This window comes from Mobula hypostoma, chromosome 21 (genome assembly GCF_963921235.1).
Source record: "Mobula hypostoma chromosome 21, sMobHyp1.1, whole genome shotgun sequence".
Lineage (NCBI taxonomy): Eukaryota > Metazoa > Chordata > Chondrichthyes > Myliobatiformes > Myliobatidae > Mobula > Mobula hypostoma.
Window position 1 is genome coordinate 2339528 of NC_086117.1, and position 17973 is coordinate 2357500.

At 42.8% G+C, this 17973-nt stretch overlaps 1 protein-coding gene across 10 annotated transcripts in view; it reads left to right on the forward strand.

Annotated features, from left to right (window-relative positions):
• rgs3a (regulator of G protein signaling 3a) overlaps nt 1-17973 on the forward strand; it is a 283964-nt gene that overhangs the window by 142621 nt on the left and 123370 nt on the right. For 8 of the 10 annotated variants that reach the window (XM_063073265.1, XM_063073271.1, XM_063073270.1 and 5 more), the window contains one exon: nt 12168-12208. In XM_063073265.1, coding sequence (XP_062929335.1) covers nt 12168-12208 — 41 coding nt within the window. Of the gene's footprint in view, nt 1-4492; nt 4560-5543; nt 5627-12167; nt 12209-17973 lie in introns of those variants that run through there. The other 2 variants (XM_063073275.1, XM_063073274.1) reach the window with 2 other exon arrangements.

Consider the following 17973-nt stretch of genomic DNA (forward strand, 5'->3'; position numbering starts at 1 on the left):
CCTCCATGCTTCCTCAGCACTACCGTCCCCTCCACCTATCATCGCATCATCTGCAAACTTGGCCACAGAGCCATCAATCCTGTCATCCAAATCATTGACATATAACGTAAAAAGAAGCGGTCCCAACACAGACCCCTGTGGCAGCCAATCAGAAAAGGCCCCCTTTATCCCCTCTCTTTGCCTCCCGCCAATCAACCAATGCTCTACCCATGCTAGTACCTTTCCTGTAATTCCACGGGCTCTAACTTGTTAAGCAGCCTCGTGTGCAGCACTTTGTCAAAGGCCTTCTGAAAATCAATACACAACATCCACCGATTCTCGTCTGTCTATCCTGCTTGTTATTTCTTCAAAGAATTACAACAGATTTGTCAGGCAAGATTTTCCCTTGAGGAAGCCATTTTAAGGAAAGCCTGTTTTGTCATGTGCCTCAACAACCCTAAAAATATATTCTTAACAATCAACTCCGAACACTGAGGTCAGAACACTGGCCTATATCATTTCCTGCCTTTTGTGTCTCTCCATTCTCGAAGAGTGGAGTGACATTTGCAATTTTTCACTCCTCTGGATCACTCTAGTTCCCTTACCCCTGCCAAATTAGTTTTAATGCTTACTAACAGCTCTATCAAACTTGCCCACAAGTGTATTGGTCCCCCCTCAGGTTCAGGTATAACTTATCCTTTGTGTAGAGGTCATACCTTCCCCAGAAGATCGCATCGCAATGGTCCAGAAATCAGAAACCCTGTCCCCTGCACCAGTTCCTCAACTACACATGGATCAGCAAAAACACCCTACTCTGGCAGCAATCCAGAGTTACTACTCTGGAGGTTCTGCTTTTCAGCTTTCTGCCTAAATCCCTCTATTCTCTCTTCAGGACTTCCTCCCATTTCCTACCTACGTCATTGGTGTCAATATGTACCAAGACTTCTGGCTGCTCACTCTCCTGAACCTGATCGCTAACCCTGGCACCATTGAAAACAACATTCCATTCGGCGTCTCATTCATGTCCACAGAATCTCATGACTACTTCTCTAGCTTTGGAATCCCCCGTCAATACTACAGTCCTCTTCCCCCCCCCCCCCGAGTCACAGAGCCACACTCAGTTGCTGCAGTTCCCCCCTAGTAGGTTGTCACCCTCAACAGTACCCAAAGTGGTATACTTATTATTCACTGGCTGCCCATTTCCTTTCCCTCTCCTGGCAGTCACCCAGGTACCTGCCTCCTGAAGCTTTGGGGTGACTATTTGATTGTTGCTCCAATCCATCACCTCCTCAGTTTCCCTCATGAGCCAAAGGTCACTGATCTGTGGCTCCAGTTCCCATTCTGCAACTCGGTGCACCTGGTGCAGATGCAGTTAGCCAGGAGGCTGAAGGTCTCCCAGAGTTCCCACATCTCACACAAAGAACACAACTCAACACGGCTCCTGGAGCCATCGTCACGGCTCTAACTATGCACTAACAGATGATGAATGAAGAAGATACTTGCCAGTGCCTACCTCACCCAAGCCTGTTGAGCTGAGGCCTCTGCACTCTAACACTGATCAAGGTATGTAAGATCATGAGGGACATAGAGAACACTTCACAAGGGAGAGAAGACTTTCCCCCTTTTCGAAGTAGGTGGTGATAAAAGCACGAGGACATGGATTTAAGATCAGAGGTGAGAGATTTAAAAGGGACATCAGACGCAGCTTCTTCACACAGAGGGCGGTGTGTATTTGGAATGAGCTGCTAGGAATAATGGCTGAGGTGGGCACATTATTTCTGGCAACATCTTAACACCATCTAGATAAGTACATTGGTAGGAGAGATCTGTAGGGCAAAGAGTCAAACATTCCCTGGGTAACTATGGATGAGATGGGCCGAAGGTCCTGATTCCCTGCTGTACAGATCTATTCTATTGGTTGCAAGCTCAAAAAGACAGCAGCAGATTGCTCCAAAGTACATATCTTTTTTTTTTATTTCAAAATATACTTTATTCAAAAATAAATATATACAATAAGCCATTCAATAACTTTTCATCCTTTACATACGTTTCCATTATAGTCAGTACATATCCATATTTATAGCCACCCACGTGGCACTCCAGTAGTTCAGCCTACCATATCATTGTTGAGGGGTATACTCCCCGCCCACCGACCCCTCCCACTCCCGCGGCTGGAGAAACTATACTGTGGTCCTTCCCCACCGGGCCCTTGCAGTGGCTGCACCGAGTTTCAGTGCGTCCCTCAGCACATACTCCTGCAGCCGAGAACGTGCCAGTCGGCAGCATTCTCCCATGGACATCTCCATGTGCTGGTAGACCATCAAGTTTCGGGCCGACCAAAGAGCGTCTTTCACCGAGTTGATGATCTGCCAGCAGCACCGGATGTTGGTCTCCGTGTGTCTGTCTTAAGTCCACATTGACCCAACCGGACTCCTCAATTTCTTTCTCCGTTCTGGCATTTGGTCTGCTACTGATGTGGTCTCTACTACTTTTCAGTTATGGGGTGACATTTGCTCCAACTTCTGGACTGTTGCATTTTGCTGAAAAAGTTAACTGTTAGTTCTACAGCCACTTCTTTCAGCCCCAAAGATGCAGATCACGGGATTCCAAGGGTTTCTAGGCATTCAATTCCACTGACTTTTCCCATGTAACACACACAGAAAATGCTGGAGTAACTCAGCAGGTCAGGCAGCGTCCATGGAAGTGAATGTTTTGGCTGAGACCCTTCATCAGCATTGGAAGGGAAGGGGACAGAAGCCAGAGTAAGAAGCTGGTGGGGGGGGGGGTGTGAATCAGATCCACATTTAATATCACGAGCATATGCTGTGAAATTTGTTGTTATGTGGCAGTGGTACAATGCAATGCATAATAATAAAAATTGTAAATTAGAGTAAACGTATATATGTGTTTAAATTTATGTGTGTGTATATATATTAGAAAGGTTAAATTAAGTAAGTAGTTCAAAAGTTCATTTATTATCAAAGTATATAACTCTGCAAAAAGAGAAGAAGAAAAGTAATAAGGTCGTGTTCATGGGTTCAGTGTCCATTCAGAAATCTGATGGCAGAGGGGAAGATGTTCCTGAATCGTTGAGTGCAAGCTGTCAGAGGATAGGTGAGACCGGGTGAAGTTGAGGGAGGGGAAGGTGGGTGAGGGAGGGGAAGGTGTGTGAGGGAGGGAATGGAAGTGAGAACCGGCAGGTGATAGGTGAGACCGGGAAGGGGAAGGTGGGTGAAGGGGCAAAGGGCTGGAGAGGAAGGAATCTGATAGGAAAGGAGAGGAATCATGGGGTGAAAGGGGTGGAGCAGGGGGTCTAGGGTAAGGTGAGAGGTCAGAGTGGGGAATTCCGGAAGAGGGAAGTGTGAAGGGGGAGAATATTACTGGGAGAAATCGATGTTGGTTCCACCAGGTTGGAGGCTATCTAGACGGAATGTAGTGTTGTCCGTGCAGATTTTTTTCCACTGATGCTAACTTTTCCAATGCCTTGTTCATTGTTTTGCTGAGGTTTATAATGAAGGCAGACATAAAATAACTCTAGAATTTCTTCTCATTAGCCTCTAAAATTCCTCCTCTTTTAGTCTATTACAGACCTTGTTGGTCTTTGTGTGTAGTTTTTCATTGATTCTATTGTATTTCTTTGTTCTCCTGTGAATGTCCCCAAGGAAATGAATCACAGGGTTATATATGGTGACATGTATGTACTTTGGGAATAAGTTTGAACTTAGGGCCTACATTAGCTTTACAAATCTTCCTCTCTCCATATCTATGGTAGTTTTTATGCTTTACTTGTGCCCTCTTGTTAAATTTAGCGGTGGGTGCGTGGGTTTTGCTGAGGGGGGATAAAAAATATTGAAGAGAAACGACAATGTGTAGAGTGAGAGTGAAACATTTTGAAATGACCTGAGGGGTGGAATGTGGTGAGGATATGGACTCAACTGCCAGAGGAAGTGGTTGGGGCAGGTACAATGGTCACATTTAAGAAGCACTTGGATCCGTACACAGAGGGCTGGGGATGAACGCAGGAAATTGGGCCTAGCTGGTGGGCTCTGTGGTCAGCACGGACTGATTGGGATGAAGAATCTGGGTCACTTGTGAATCTCCCTATCACTCCCCACAAGTGCTACCTCATGTGATATATTTGTAGCACTTTATTTCTGATTTCCAGCATCTGCAGATTTTATTTTTCATGGAGCAATTAACCATCGTTCAGAAAACACAAATCCATGTTTATAGCATACGTTCACATTCTTCTAGTGGTCTCGTGATTAGATTCCCCCCATCTTATTCCAGAGAGTGTCGCTTTGAAAGGCTGTGTTATAAATAGACAATGGAGTGTACTGGTACACAATCTATAATTGTGTTGTGGTTCAGCTGGAAGGAGGAAATGACATGTCATTCTAGTGTATGTGACAAATTAAGTCAGTGTCATGAAACCCTTTGCTTGGCATTGAAAGTAGCTTTTTTAAGAAAGCAACGCCTTTGCTATTAGCATGGGTTTGCTCTTCGAATCATTATCGTCTGGATTGTCCACTTGATGCGTGAAGATTTCTCACTGCCTTTTTAAGCTACTCATGATGCAGGTTAGGTTTAGCTAATATCATTATGGATTTTTAAAATTACTTCTATAACATTCATTCAGAGGGACAAATTTTATTTAATAACTTTTTTAAATTAATGCAAAGTAAAAGTAGATTTTGTTTACGTAGATTTCCAAGATATTTGTTAGTCATATTGAAATTCACAAAATATAGCACATAGATGATAGAAGACGGAGGGTAATGTGGGAGGGAAGAGTTAGATTGTAGGTTAAGAGGTTGGCACAACATTGTGGGCTGAAGGGCCTGTACTGAGCTGTTCTATATTCTATGTTCTAATAATATCTTAACAGAACAAGATTAGCCAGTGAGAATTGAAAATGTTTGGCTCTGCTTTTCCTTTGTCCTTTATTCACCTTGTATCAGACAGTTTCCGTGGAGTTGAAAATAAAATGCCAAGCAACTCAGTTTCTCAAGTTTTGCAAAGAAGGGATTGAGCTATAGCACAAGTTCTTTCAGGTGTCTTACAATCCTTATTCTTGTTCAACACATTTGATACACTGACCTGCATTTTAGAAGTGACCTTCAGCTAATTCTAGCAACCTCTTTCAAAGTCTAAGCGAAAAGGGCATTTTGTTGAGTTGATACTTTCCCTCTGTGCATTTCCCGTGGGGCTACCTTCAGTTTTGCAACAACTGGTTATTGTGTACTGAGGTTTTTCAATGGTGTGTTTCCAGCCTCCACTTTGAAAGTAGCTTTTACTGAGCAGCTGCAAAATAGGTTAGGCTGAAAGAAGCAGCTAACCTACTTCTGGTGTGGGTTAAATTTGGACTGAGATATTTTCCTCATTATCAAAGGAAGCAACATCACAGTGTTTGCTTTACCTGATTAGACTACTTTGGAGACAAGATACCAGCGAGGAGAAGGTATCAGTAAATTCTATTTATACTTTCAATGCTGCACTTCCTGCAGATTGAAATCTTCTCATAATGCACTTTTAAGCTGTTAGCCTTTCTCCTGTGAGATAGCATGTTGATATCATTTTCTGGAAACTGTTTTGTTCCTTTTTGTGTTGGAGCGATCAGACATAGACGTGCATCTTCTTACAGAGGGTAAGCTTTTGGATCAGAGTCAGAAATTGGAAAGCATAATTGTGAGGTGATCGGAGGGATGGGGGAGTGTTAGAGGTAAGTATTTTGTACAGAGAGTGTGAAATGCTCTGCCAAGGCGGTAAAGGTGTTCATGCCATGAGGATCAAAGCTACCTGGATTTCCAGTTTCTACAGAACCTCATCCATTATATTGCCTGCTCATTTTAATATTTATGGGGATTGACAGTGAGTGTCTCCGTCACGTACACAGATGGAGGTGTACGAGATGATGAGAGGCATAGACAGAGTGGACAGCCAGAGACTTTTTCCCAGGGTGGAAATGGCTAATACTGGGGCGTAATTTTAAGGTGATTGGAGGAATGTATAGGGGGATGTCAGAGGTAGATAGTCTTGTGTAGAATAACCTACCAGCAGTGGTGGTAAAGGTAAATACATCAGAGACATTGAAGGTACTCTTAGATAGGCACAGGGATGATAGAAAAATGCAATGTTACGTAGGAGGGAAGGATTAGGTTGATCTTGGACTTGTTTAAAAGTTTGACACAACATCATGGGCTGAAGGTTCTGGTTCTGATTCTGATGGTGGAGGGGGGAGCGCTGTTTCTGAATCATTGAGTGTGCGTCTTCAGGCTCCTGTACCTCCTCCCCAATGGTGGTAATGAGAAGGTGGTTTCCAGAATGGCAAGGGTCCTTCATGATGGATACCACCTTTGGAAGCTGTCCTCAACTCTGGGGAGGCAGGATGGAGCTCACTGAGGCTCCAACCATTTGCAGCCTCTTGCAAACTCCATGTATTGGAGTCTCCAAACAATTGGTGATGAGAATGTTCACAGAGATCTGCCAGAGTCCCTGTGACCATATCACCCGAAACGTGTTCCGTTCTGTGCCTCCACGAGCACACCTATGGGTCTCTGATTACCCCACATCTCCTCTCTGCCACCTACTATTTAGATGGCAAAAGAAGGTTTTTCATTTCCCCATTTTGTGTGACACCTGTTTTTTGTTCATAGTTTTTCCTTTTATTTCCACTCTATATCTCCGCTCTAAATTTCCCAAAATAACATGGCTTTCACTTGTGTTTTCTGGCCTTTATGTCAGGTGTGACCTGTACAAAAAGGACGGGTTACACTTGAATCCTTTGGAAACCAATATCCTGGCGGGGAGATTTGCCAGGGCTACTGAGGTGACTTTAAACTAGAATGGTTGGGGGGTGGGAATCAAATTAAAGAGACTAGGAGAGAGGAGGTTAGTTCACAACAGGGGGATGGGAACAAGTGCAGAGAGACAGAGGGCTGTAAAATGAGGGTAGAAGCAAAAAGTAGTAAGGTGAAAAGTAAAAGTGGCAGGCCGGCAAATCCAGGGCAAAAATCAAAAAAGGCCACATTTCAACATAATTGTATAAGGGCTAAGAGTGTTGTAAAAGCGAGCCTCAAGGCTTTGTGTGTCAATGCAAGGAGCATTCGTAACAAGGTGGATGAATTAAAAGTGCAGATTGTTATTAATGAATATGATATAGTTGGGATCACAGAGACATGGCTCCAGGGTGACCAAGGATGGGAGCTCAACATTCAGGGATATTCAATATTCAGGAGGGATAGACATGAAAGAAAAGGAGGTGGGGTAGCGTTGCTGGATAGAGAGGAGATGAACACTATAGAAAGGAAGGACATTAGCCGGGAGGATGTAGAATCGATATGGGTAGAGCTGCATAACACTAAGGGGCAGAAAACGCTGGTGGGAGTTGTGTACAGGCCACCTAACAGTAGTAGTGAGGTTGGGGATGGCATTAAACAGGAAATTAGAAATGCGTGCAATAAAGGAACAGCAGTTATAATGGGTGACTTCAATCTACATGTAGATTGGGTGAACCAAATTGGTAAAGGTGCTGAGGAAGAGGATTTCTTGGAATGTATGCGGGATGGTTTTTTGAACCAACATATCAAGGAACCAACTAGAGAGCAGGCTATTCTGGACTGGGTATTGAGCAATGAGGAAGGGTTAATTAGCAATCTTGTCGTGAGAGGCCCCTTGGGTAAGAGTGACTATAATATGGTGGAATTCTTCATTAAGATGGAGAGTGACATAGTTAATTCAGAAACAAAGGTTCTGAACTTAAAGAGGGGTAACTTTGAAGGTATGAGACGTGAATTAGCTAAGATAGACTGGCAAATGACACTTAAAGGATTGACGGTGGATATGCAATGGCAAGCATTTAAAGATTGCATGGATGAACTACAACAATTGTTCATCCCAGTTTGGCAAAAGAATAAATCAGGGAAGGTAGTGCACCCGTGGCTGACAAGGGAAATTAGAGATAGTATCAATTCCAAAGAAGGAGCATACAAATTAGCCAGAAAAAGCGGCTCACCTGAGGACTGGGAGAAATTCAGAGTTCAGCAGAGGAGGACAAAGGGCTTAATTAGGAAAGGGAAAAAAGATTATGAGAGAAAACTGGCAGAGAACATAAAAACTGACTGTAAAAGCTTTTATAGATATGTGAAAAGAAAAAGATTGGTTAAGACAAATGTAGATCCCCTACAGACAGAAACAGGTGAATTGATTATGGGGAGCAAGGACATGGCAGACCAATTGAATAACTACTTTGGTTCTGTCTTCACTAAGGAGGACATAATTAATCTTCTGGAAACAGTAGAGGACAGAGGGTCCAGTGAGATTGAGGAACTGAGGGAAATACATGTTAGTAGGGAAGTGGTGTTAGGTAAATTGAAGGGATTGAAGGCAGATAAATCCCCAGGGCCAGATGGTCTGCATCCCAGAGTGCTTAAGGAAGTAGCCCAAGAAATAGTGGATGCATTAGTGATAATTTTTCAAAACTCTTTAGATTCTGGACTAGTTCCTGAGGATTGGAGGGTGGCTAATGTAACCCCACTTTTTAAAAAAGGAGGGAGAGAGAAACCGGGGAATTATAGGCCGGTTAGCCTAACGTCGGTGGTGGGGAAACTGCTGGAGTCAGTTATCAAAGCTGTGATAACAGCACATTTGGAAAGTGGTGAAATCATTGGACAAAGTCAGCATGGATTTGTGAAAGGAAAATCATGTCTGATGAATCTCATAGAATTTTTTGAGGATGTAACTAGTAGAGTGGATAGGGGAGAACCAGTGGATGTGGTATATTTGGATTTTCAAAAGGCTTTTGGCATGGTCCCACACAGGAGATTAGTGTGCAAACTTAAAGTACACGGTATTGGGGGTAAGGTATTGATGTGGATAGAGAATTGGTTGGCAGACAGGAAGCAAAGAGTGGGATTAAACGGGACCTTTTCAGAATGGCAGGCGGTGACTAGTGGGGTACCGCAAGGCTCAGTGCTGGGACCCCAGTTGTTTACAATATATATTAATGACTTAGATAAGGGAATTAAATGCAGCATCTCCAAGTTTGCGGATGACACGAAGCTGGGCGGCAGTGTTAGCTGTGAGGAGGATGCTAAGAGGATGCAAGGTGACTTGGATAGGTTAGGTGAGTGGGCAAATTCATGGCAGATGCAATTTAATGTGGATAAATGTGAGATTATCCACTTTGGTGGCAAAAACAGGAAAACAGATTATTATCTGAATGGTGGCCGATTAGGAAAAGGGGAGGTGCAACGAGACCTGGGTGTCATTATACACCAGTCATTGAAAGTGGGCATGCAGGTACAGCAGGCGGTGAAAAAGGCGAATGGTATGCTGGCATTCGTAGCAAGAGGATTCGAGTACAGGAGCAGGGAGGTACTACTGCAGTTGTACAAGGCCTTGGTGAGACCACACCTGGAGTACTGTGTGCAGTTTTGGTCCCCTAATCTGAGGAAAGACATTCTTGCCATAGAGGAGGTACAAAGAAGGTTCACCAGATTGATTCCTGGGATGGCAGGACTTTCATATGATGAAAGACTGGATCGACTAGGCTTATTCTCGCTGGAATTTAGAAGATTGAGGGGGGATCTTATTGAAATGTATAAAATCCTAAAGGGATTGGACAGGCTAGATGCAGGAAGATTGTTCCCGATGTTGGGGAAGTCCAGAACGAGGGGTCACAGTTTGGGGATAAAGGGGAAGCCTTTTAGGACCGAGATTAGGAAAAACTTCTTCACACAGAGAGTGGTGAATCTGTGGATTTCTCTGCCACAGGAAACAGTTGAGGCCAGTTCATTGGCTATATTTAAGAGGGAGTTAGAAATGGCCTTTGTGGCTACGGGGGTCAGGGGGTATGGGGGGGCGGGGAAGCCTGGTACAGGGTTCTGAGTTGGATGATCAGCTGTGATCATACTGAATGGCGGTGCAGGCTCGAAGGGCCCAATGGCCTACTCCTGCACCTATTTTCTATTTTTGTATGTCAAATGCCAGCATGTTGTTGTAGATTTACATACCAGGAAACAGAACACTTATAAATGTTGGTTTACAGAATGTGACTGAGCCATCACGTCCCAACAATTTTCTAGATGGAGTCAGAGAACATTACAGCAAAGTAACAGGCCCTTCGGCTCATCTATTTATTCTGCCTACTCCCATGGACCTGCACCCGGACCATAGCCCTCCATACCTCTCCTATCCATGTACTATGCAAACTTCTCTTCAATGTAGAAATCAAACCCGCATCCACCGACAGCTCACTCCACACTCTCACCACCCTCTGAGTGAAGAGGTTCCCCTTAAATATTTCTCCTTTCAACCTTAACCCATGACCTCTGGGTCTAGTCTCACCCAACCTCAGAGGAAAAAGCCTGCTTGCATTTAACCCGCCTATGCCCCTCACAAAATCCACAGCCCGATCAGACCTGCCTTCATTCTCCTGCACTCCATCCATTCAAGCTTTTCCTCGGGCTCAGCCAGGTTCAGTTGGAGCGTCTCCTGAACAGAGGGAGATAATGGAGATTTTGATGGTCAGTTCTCAGTATTATTTGTTCACTTACTTTTTTTTTATTTACTTATATTTATTTGCACTTTTTGTCTTCTTTTGCACATAGGTTGTTTGTCAGTCTTTGTTTGTGTAAGAAAGGGCCCAGATCCCATCCTAATCATCGGAACTGCCAGCTGGAGTGTTGAAGCAATGCCTTCTCACATTCAAACTTCAGATTCCACAACCAATAGACTCCATTTCGAGGACTCTTTACCACTCATGATCTCAGTATTATTTATTTTTATTTGTACAGATTATCTTCTTTTGCACACTGGTTGTCTGTCAGTCTTTATCTGTGTATAGTTTTTCATAAATTCTATATTCTTTATTCTTTAAATGCCTGCAAGAAAATAAATTTGAAGGTAGTATATAGTGATGTGTTCTGTACGTATTTAATAATGAATTTATTTTGACTTTGACAGGGACACTAGTTTATCAGTGTTGAAATCCAGGACCACTACAGGATGTTCTGAAAATAATTTGGAGACTGATTGCAGAGTCTTTGGAAACTTTGCAAGCTGGGTTTTCATAGGCTAGAAGCAAAAGCAATTTGTCCGTTAAAACTTAGAGTGGGGTCAAAATCTCTTTGAACATTTGGAGCAATTTTGAGATCTGTTTTTGGTGGAGAGATTTGATGGTGTGGCTTGGTGATGTCAGTGTGGATCAAACAGTGTTGCAAAGGTAGTTTCATTAACATAGTGTGGAATGATGTAAAAAGTTCCATATATTACTGAAGGTGAATCAGAAGCAGGTTTAATATTACTGACCTGGTGTGTTGTAAAATGTGTTCTTTTATGGCAGCATTCCAGTGTAATACAGAAAATAAAATTATAATTTATAAAAAGAAATAAAAAAATAAGTAAGGCAAAAAAAGAGGGAAATGGTGAGGTAGCGTATGTAGATTCATGAACCGATCATAGATCTGATGACAGAGGGGAAGAAGCTGTTCTTGAATTGTTGAGTGTGTGTACCTCCTCCTTGATGGTAGCAATGAGAAGAGGGCACGTCCCGGGTGGTGAGTGCCCTTAGTGATGGACGTTGCCTTCACGAGGCACTGCCTTTCCAAGGCATCCTCAATGGTGGTGTAATGATAGAGGTGACTGCGTTTACAGCCCTCTGCAGTTTTTTCCAGCACTTTCCACTGGCTAGAGACAGTCCTAAAATGTTAATGCTGTGTGTTTCTCAGTAACGTTAACATTTCTGCTTTAGCAGGAATAAGAATGTAGGTTCCTAATTAAAAAATCCACCATCAAATTAGTGGAAAAAGAGAGCCAGAACTATGAGTAGTGTTCATGGGTTTGTTCATTGTCCATTCAGAAATCTGATCGTGGTCAGGCTAGCGGACAAATTATGTCATTTAAACTAATTTTCGTTATTTCATTCAATTGGCCTCTTTTGACTTTATTTGGTCTTGTTTCCTCAATGGTGGTGAGGCCAGTGCCTATGATAGAGGTGACTGAGTTTACAAACCTCTGCAGCTTTTTCCAGTACTCTCCACTGCCGTGGGTTTAGTCATCACTGAACTGGATGGTGTTTTCGGGTGAATGGAGAAGGCGCCTCTCTGTTCACACCACTTGTATTTTTAGAAGCCTGCATGAAGCTTGCTAAGTGTGAAATATCAAACAATTACACATTGTTTTCACAGGTCCGCCTGAGGGTCTCCAGTTTTACATCACGTATGTTGAGGTAGGTTCTTGAAATCTTTTAATGTTAAAGCCTTTAATATTTTATTCTACAAGATTGTTTTTAAAATATATTTTAATATCGGTTTTACATCACATATGTTGAGGTAGTTTCTTGAAATCTTTTAATATTAAAACCTTTAATATTTTATTTTACAAGATTGTTTTTATAATATATTTTAATACCCACTTTAATAGGTATGTACCAGAAAAGCTTCTCCAGGCAACTTAAGTTCATAGAATCACAGTGTGATACTGCACGTAAATGGTACTTTGGGCCATTTTATACATGCTAACCCAGATGCCCATCGACATTAGTCCCATTCACACTCATTTGGCCCATTTCCCTCTAAACCTTCCCTGTCCATGAACCCACTGTTCACAGAATGATGCCAGGAATGAAGGGGTTAACACATGAGCAGCATTTGATAGCTCTGGACCTGCGCTTGCTGGAGTTTAGAAGAATGAGGGAGTTCTCAGCGAAACCCATCATATATTGAAAGACCTAGATGGAGTGGATGTGGAGAGGATGTTTCCGTAGTGGGGGAGTCTAGGATCAGAGGGCACAGCCCCAGAATAGAGAGACATCCACTTAGGACAGAGATGAGGAGCAAATCCTTTAACCAGAGGGTGGTGAATCTGTGGCATTCATTGCCACAGCCAGCTATGGAGGCCAAGTCACTAGATACATTTAAAGTGGGAATGTGATCTCAGTGACTTTGACTGTGGAATTCGTGCCAGACAGCATGGTTTGAGTATCTCAGAAACTACTGATCTTCTGGGATTTTCATGCACAACAGTCTCTAGGGATTGCATTACAGAGAACGGTGTGACAAACAAAAATATATCAAGTAAGCAACAGATCTGTGGGTGAAAACAACTTGTTAATGAGAGAGGAAGAGGAGACCGGTCAGACTGTCTCAAGCTGACAGGAAGGCAGCAGTAACCCAAAAGCTACACGTTACAACAGTGGTCTGAACACACAACACGTTGAACCTTGAATTGGACGGGCTACAGCCCATGAATGTACACTCTGTGGCACTTTATTAGGTACAGGAGGTAGTGCCACACAGACATAATCAGAATCAAATTTGTTATCACCGATGTGTGTCGTGAAATTTGTTAACTTAGCAGCAACAGTTCAATGCAACACATAATACAGAGGAAAAAAAGACAAAATAAAATAATAATAATAATAATAATAATAATAATAGAAATAAATAAATAAATAAATAAATTACAGTATACATATATTGAATAGATTAAAAATTGTGCAAAAAGCAGAAATACTATATATTCTAAAAAATGAGGTAGTGTCCAAGGGTTCAAATGTCCATCTAGGAATCGGATGGCAGAGGGGAAGAAGCTGTTCCTGAATCACTGAGTGTGTGCCTTCAGGCTTCTGTATCTCCTACCTGGTGGTAACAGTGAGAAAAGGGCATGCCCTGGGTGCTGGAGGTCCTTAATAATGGACGCTGCCTTTCTGAGACACAGCTCCCTGAAGATGTCCTGGGTACTTTGTAGGCTCGTACCCAAGATGGAGCTGACTAGATTTACAATCTTCTGCAGCTTCTTTCGGTCCTGTGCGGTAGCCCCTCCATACCAGACAGTGATGCAGCCCGTCAGAATGCTCTCCATGGTACATCTATAGAAGTTTTTGAGTGTATTTGTTGTCATGCCAAATCACTTCAAACTCCTAATAAAGTATAGCCACTGTCTTGCCTTCTTTATAACTTCATCAATATGTTGGGACCAGGTTAGATCCTCAGAGATCTTGACACCCAGGAACTTGAAACTGCTCACTCTCTCCACTTCTGATCCCTCTATGAGGACTAGTATCCGGTAAAGCATGGTTGAATGGGTGAACCTAAGCATGATATGGTCCTGGTGTAACAGCTGGGGTTCAAATAAAGGTTGTGGTTAAATGATATGTTTCTGAAATTTCAAAGCAACACACACAAAATGCTGGAGAGACTCAGCAGACGAGGCAACATCTATAGAAAAGAATAAGCAGTTAACATTTCAGGCTGAAACCCTTCATCAAAGTTCAAAGTGAATTTATTATCTAAGAACATATATGTCACCATATGCTACCTCGAGATTGGTATTAAGACTATGAGACCGAGGAGCATCGAGTCTGCTCAGCATTCAATTCAATTCAAGTTTAATTGTCATTCAACCACACATGAATGCCCATGAATGCAGCCGATCAAAAGAGCTTTACTCCAGGGCCAAGGTGTAAAACACTGTACCAGCAGTCACACACAGCACAGAACACACATAGTACATATGAAGCAGCAAGCTTATGTAAAATATAGCCACACAGAAAAGAAGTCTAGATCCTGAGTCCATCAATGTGACAGAAATCTGCCATCGACCATAATACAACTTGTCTTCTGCCGAGCGAACACTAGGGGGGCACTGAGTCCTGCCTGAACACTGCCCACACTGACCCCGTGGAGCACACTGGCTCCATTCCATCATGGCCGAACTACTATCCCTTTGACCCCCATTCTCTGGCCTTCTCCCCATAGCCTTTGACGCCCTGACTAATCAGGAACTTATCAACATCCACTTTAAGTATACCCAATGACTTGGCCTTCACAGCCATCTGTAGCAACAAGTTCTACAGATTCACCACCCTATGGCTAAAGAAATTCCTTCTTCTCTCACTTCTAATTTTCTTGCAGGCATTTACAGAGAAATAAAGAAATACAATAGAATTAATGAAAAATCATAGATAAACTAAGACTGACAAATATCCAATGACCAAAAACAACCAAAGAGAAGACAAATTGTGCAACTAGATAAATAGATAGATCTATCTATCAAAACCTACATACTTTAATAATAAATTTACATTGACTTTACTGAGCCACACTCACATTCAATTTTCCAATTCTCACTTGTATGCAAGAAACTTTCACCAGCAATCCACCAGCAATCATTCAGCAATCCTCCAACAATCCACCAGCAATCATTCAGCAATCCTCCAACAATCCACCAGCAATCATTCAGCAATCCTCCAACAATCCACCTGCAATCATTCAGCAATCCTCCAACAATCCACCTGCAATCATTCAGCAATCCTCCAACAACCCACCAGCAATCATAGAAAACCTACAGCACAATACAGGCCCTTCAGCCCACAAAGCTGTGCCGAACATGACCTTACCTGAGAAATTGCTTGGGGTTACCCATAGCCCTCTATTTTTCTAAGCTCCATATACCTGTCCAGGAATCTCTTAAAAGACCCTATCGTATCCGCCTCCACCACCGTCACCGACAGCCCATTCCACACACTCACCACTCTCTGCATAACCTGATACTCGTGTTAGCCATTTCAGCCCTGGGAAAAAGCCTCTGACTATCCACATGATCAATGCCTCTCATCATTTTATACACCTCTGTCAGGTCACCTCTCATACTCCATTGCTCCAAGGAGAAAAGGCCAAGTTCACTCAACCTATTCTCATAAGGCATGCTTCCCAATCCAGGCAACATCCTTGTAAATCTCCTCTGCACCCTTTCTATGGTTTCCACATACTTCCCGTAGTGCCAAAGGATTGCTGGAGGATTGGTCAGGCCCCACTTGGAGAACTGTGCTCAGACCAGAACTGAGCACAGTTCTCCAAGTGGGGCCTGACCAATCCTCCAGCAATCCTTTGGCACTCACTCAGCAACCCTCCAGTACATATATATCACCATATACAACCCTGAGATTCAGTTTCTTGTGGGCATTTACAGTAACTGCAATGAAACGGAACAGAATCAGTGAAAAAATACACTCGACAAGACAGACAACCAACCAATGTGCAAACAACAACAAACAGTGCACATACAAAAGTGAAAAATAATAATAAATAAGCAATAAATATTGAGAACATGAGGTGATAAGTCCTTGGAAGTGAGTCCATAGGTTGTGGGAACATTTCAAACGTTGATTCAATTAAGAAACTCCACAGGGTTAATAGGTTAATTTGTAATTTTAAGAGATATTTTTTGTTTTCATTTACAGGCTCTGGGAATAGTGCTGTTAATGATTGTGTGGCTGTTACTCCCCTAATTACCACGTTTAGATTTCCTGTCAGATTCTTCTCACTGCTTTGTGAATGTTTAAAATTCCTACGTAGTGTGTAATCATTTATTAAAATACTCAATGTGCAGATTACAATTTAATTACTGAACTAAAATTACATCGCTGTCACAATGTGCAGTTTAATGATTCCATTTTCTGCTGAAGAGATTACAGATATTCAGTGGATTTGAATTTGCTTCCACCATGGTGAAAGAAATACAGTTAGTGGCCAGTTTATTAGGTACACCTGTATACCTGCTCGTTAATGCAAATATCTAATCAGCCAATCATGTGGCAGCAACTCAATGTATAAAAGCATGCAGACATGGTCAAGAGGTTCAGTTGTTGTTCAGACCAAACATCAGAATGGGGAAGAAATGTGATCTAGGTGACAATGACCGTGGAATGATTGTTGGTGCCAGGTGGGCTGGTTTGGGTATCTCAGAAATGGCTGATCACCTGGGATTTTCCACCGTCTTTAGAATTTACAGAGAATAGTGGGAAAACGCCTTGAGTGAGTTCAGATGAGAATGGCCAGACTGGTTTAAGCTGACAGGAAGCTGGCAGTAACTCAGACATGTTACAACAGTGGTGTGTATTGTAGCTTGAACATTGAGGTACAGCAGCAGGAGACTACGGACACAGGCAGGAGGCACCTAATGCAGTGGCCACTGAGTGGATACAATCATTTTATTTATTCAGACAATCGGTGCAGGGCAGGTCCATCTGACCCAATGAGCCAGGCCACATTGCAAACCATTGATTTAACCCACAAGTCAATTTACAATCACCAATTAACCTACGGACTGGTATATCTTTGGACTGTGGGAGGAAATCAGAGCACCCGGAGGAAACACACATGCTCCGCAGGAAGGACGTACAAACTTCTTACAGATGGCATTGGAATTTATCTCTGAACTCAACGCCCCGAGTTGTAATAGCTTTCTGCTAACTTCTACACTGCCATGATATCACGCATCAAGAACTTACCCCAAAACATAAATATCACTGTTTGTTTCTCCAGATTCCAGTCACTATGTCTTTAGAATTATTTTGCCGACTGAGTTTTCATATCTTTAAATCATTGGTTTTGCTGAATTGTTGAGTGATATTGAGCTTCAGTTTTGAATGTGAACACCTTTAGTTACCACAGTTGGGAGTGTAGCTTAGATACAGTAGAACAGGGCTTCCCAACTGTTTTGATGCCATAGACCCCTACCATGAACCGAGGGGTCTATAGACCCCATTAGGAACCCATGCAGTAGAACCTGTTTTATTACAGTTCCTTCCAGCATGCCCACTGCTTCCTGGTGTCTGTGTAGAGGACTCCCATTCAGATTCAGTATAACTGTGCCAGTAATGAAGTCCACACTAATGTTAGTTACATTCCCAATTACAAATCTGCTTGATTCATCTGAGACACAGCAGAGGAACTGGTTGTTTGGCCACACTGCTGGTAATGTTTGGATAGGTAGAAGGATGGAAGGGTTGTGCTCTGTGTGCATTTTGATGGAGCCAGGCAGATTAATGGTATGGCACGGACTAGATGGGCTGAGGGGCCTGTTTCTATTCTGCTGTCTTCTATGACTCTAAGCCTGTTGCACCTGGTGTTATCTCACTGTATCTGTACAAGCTTCCAGGACAGGATGACTCTACAACGGTTAGTCAGATCTGCCCAAGGCTTCACGGGC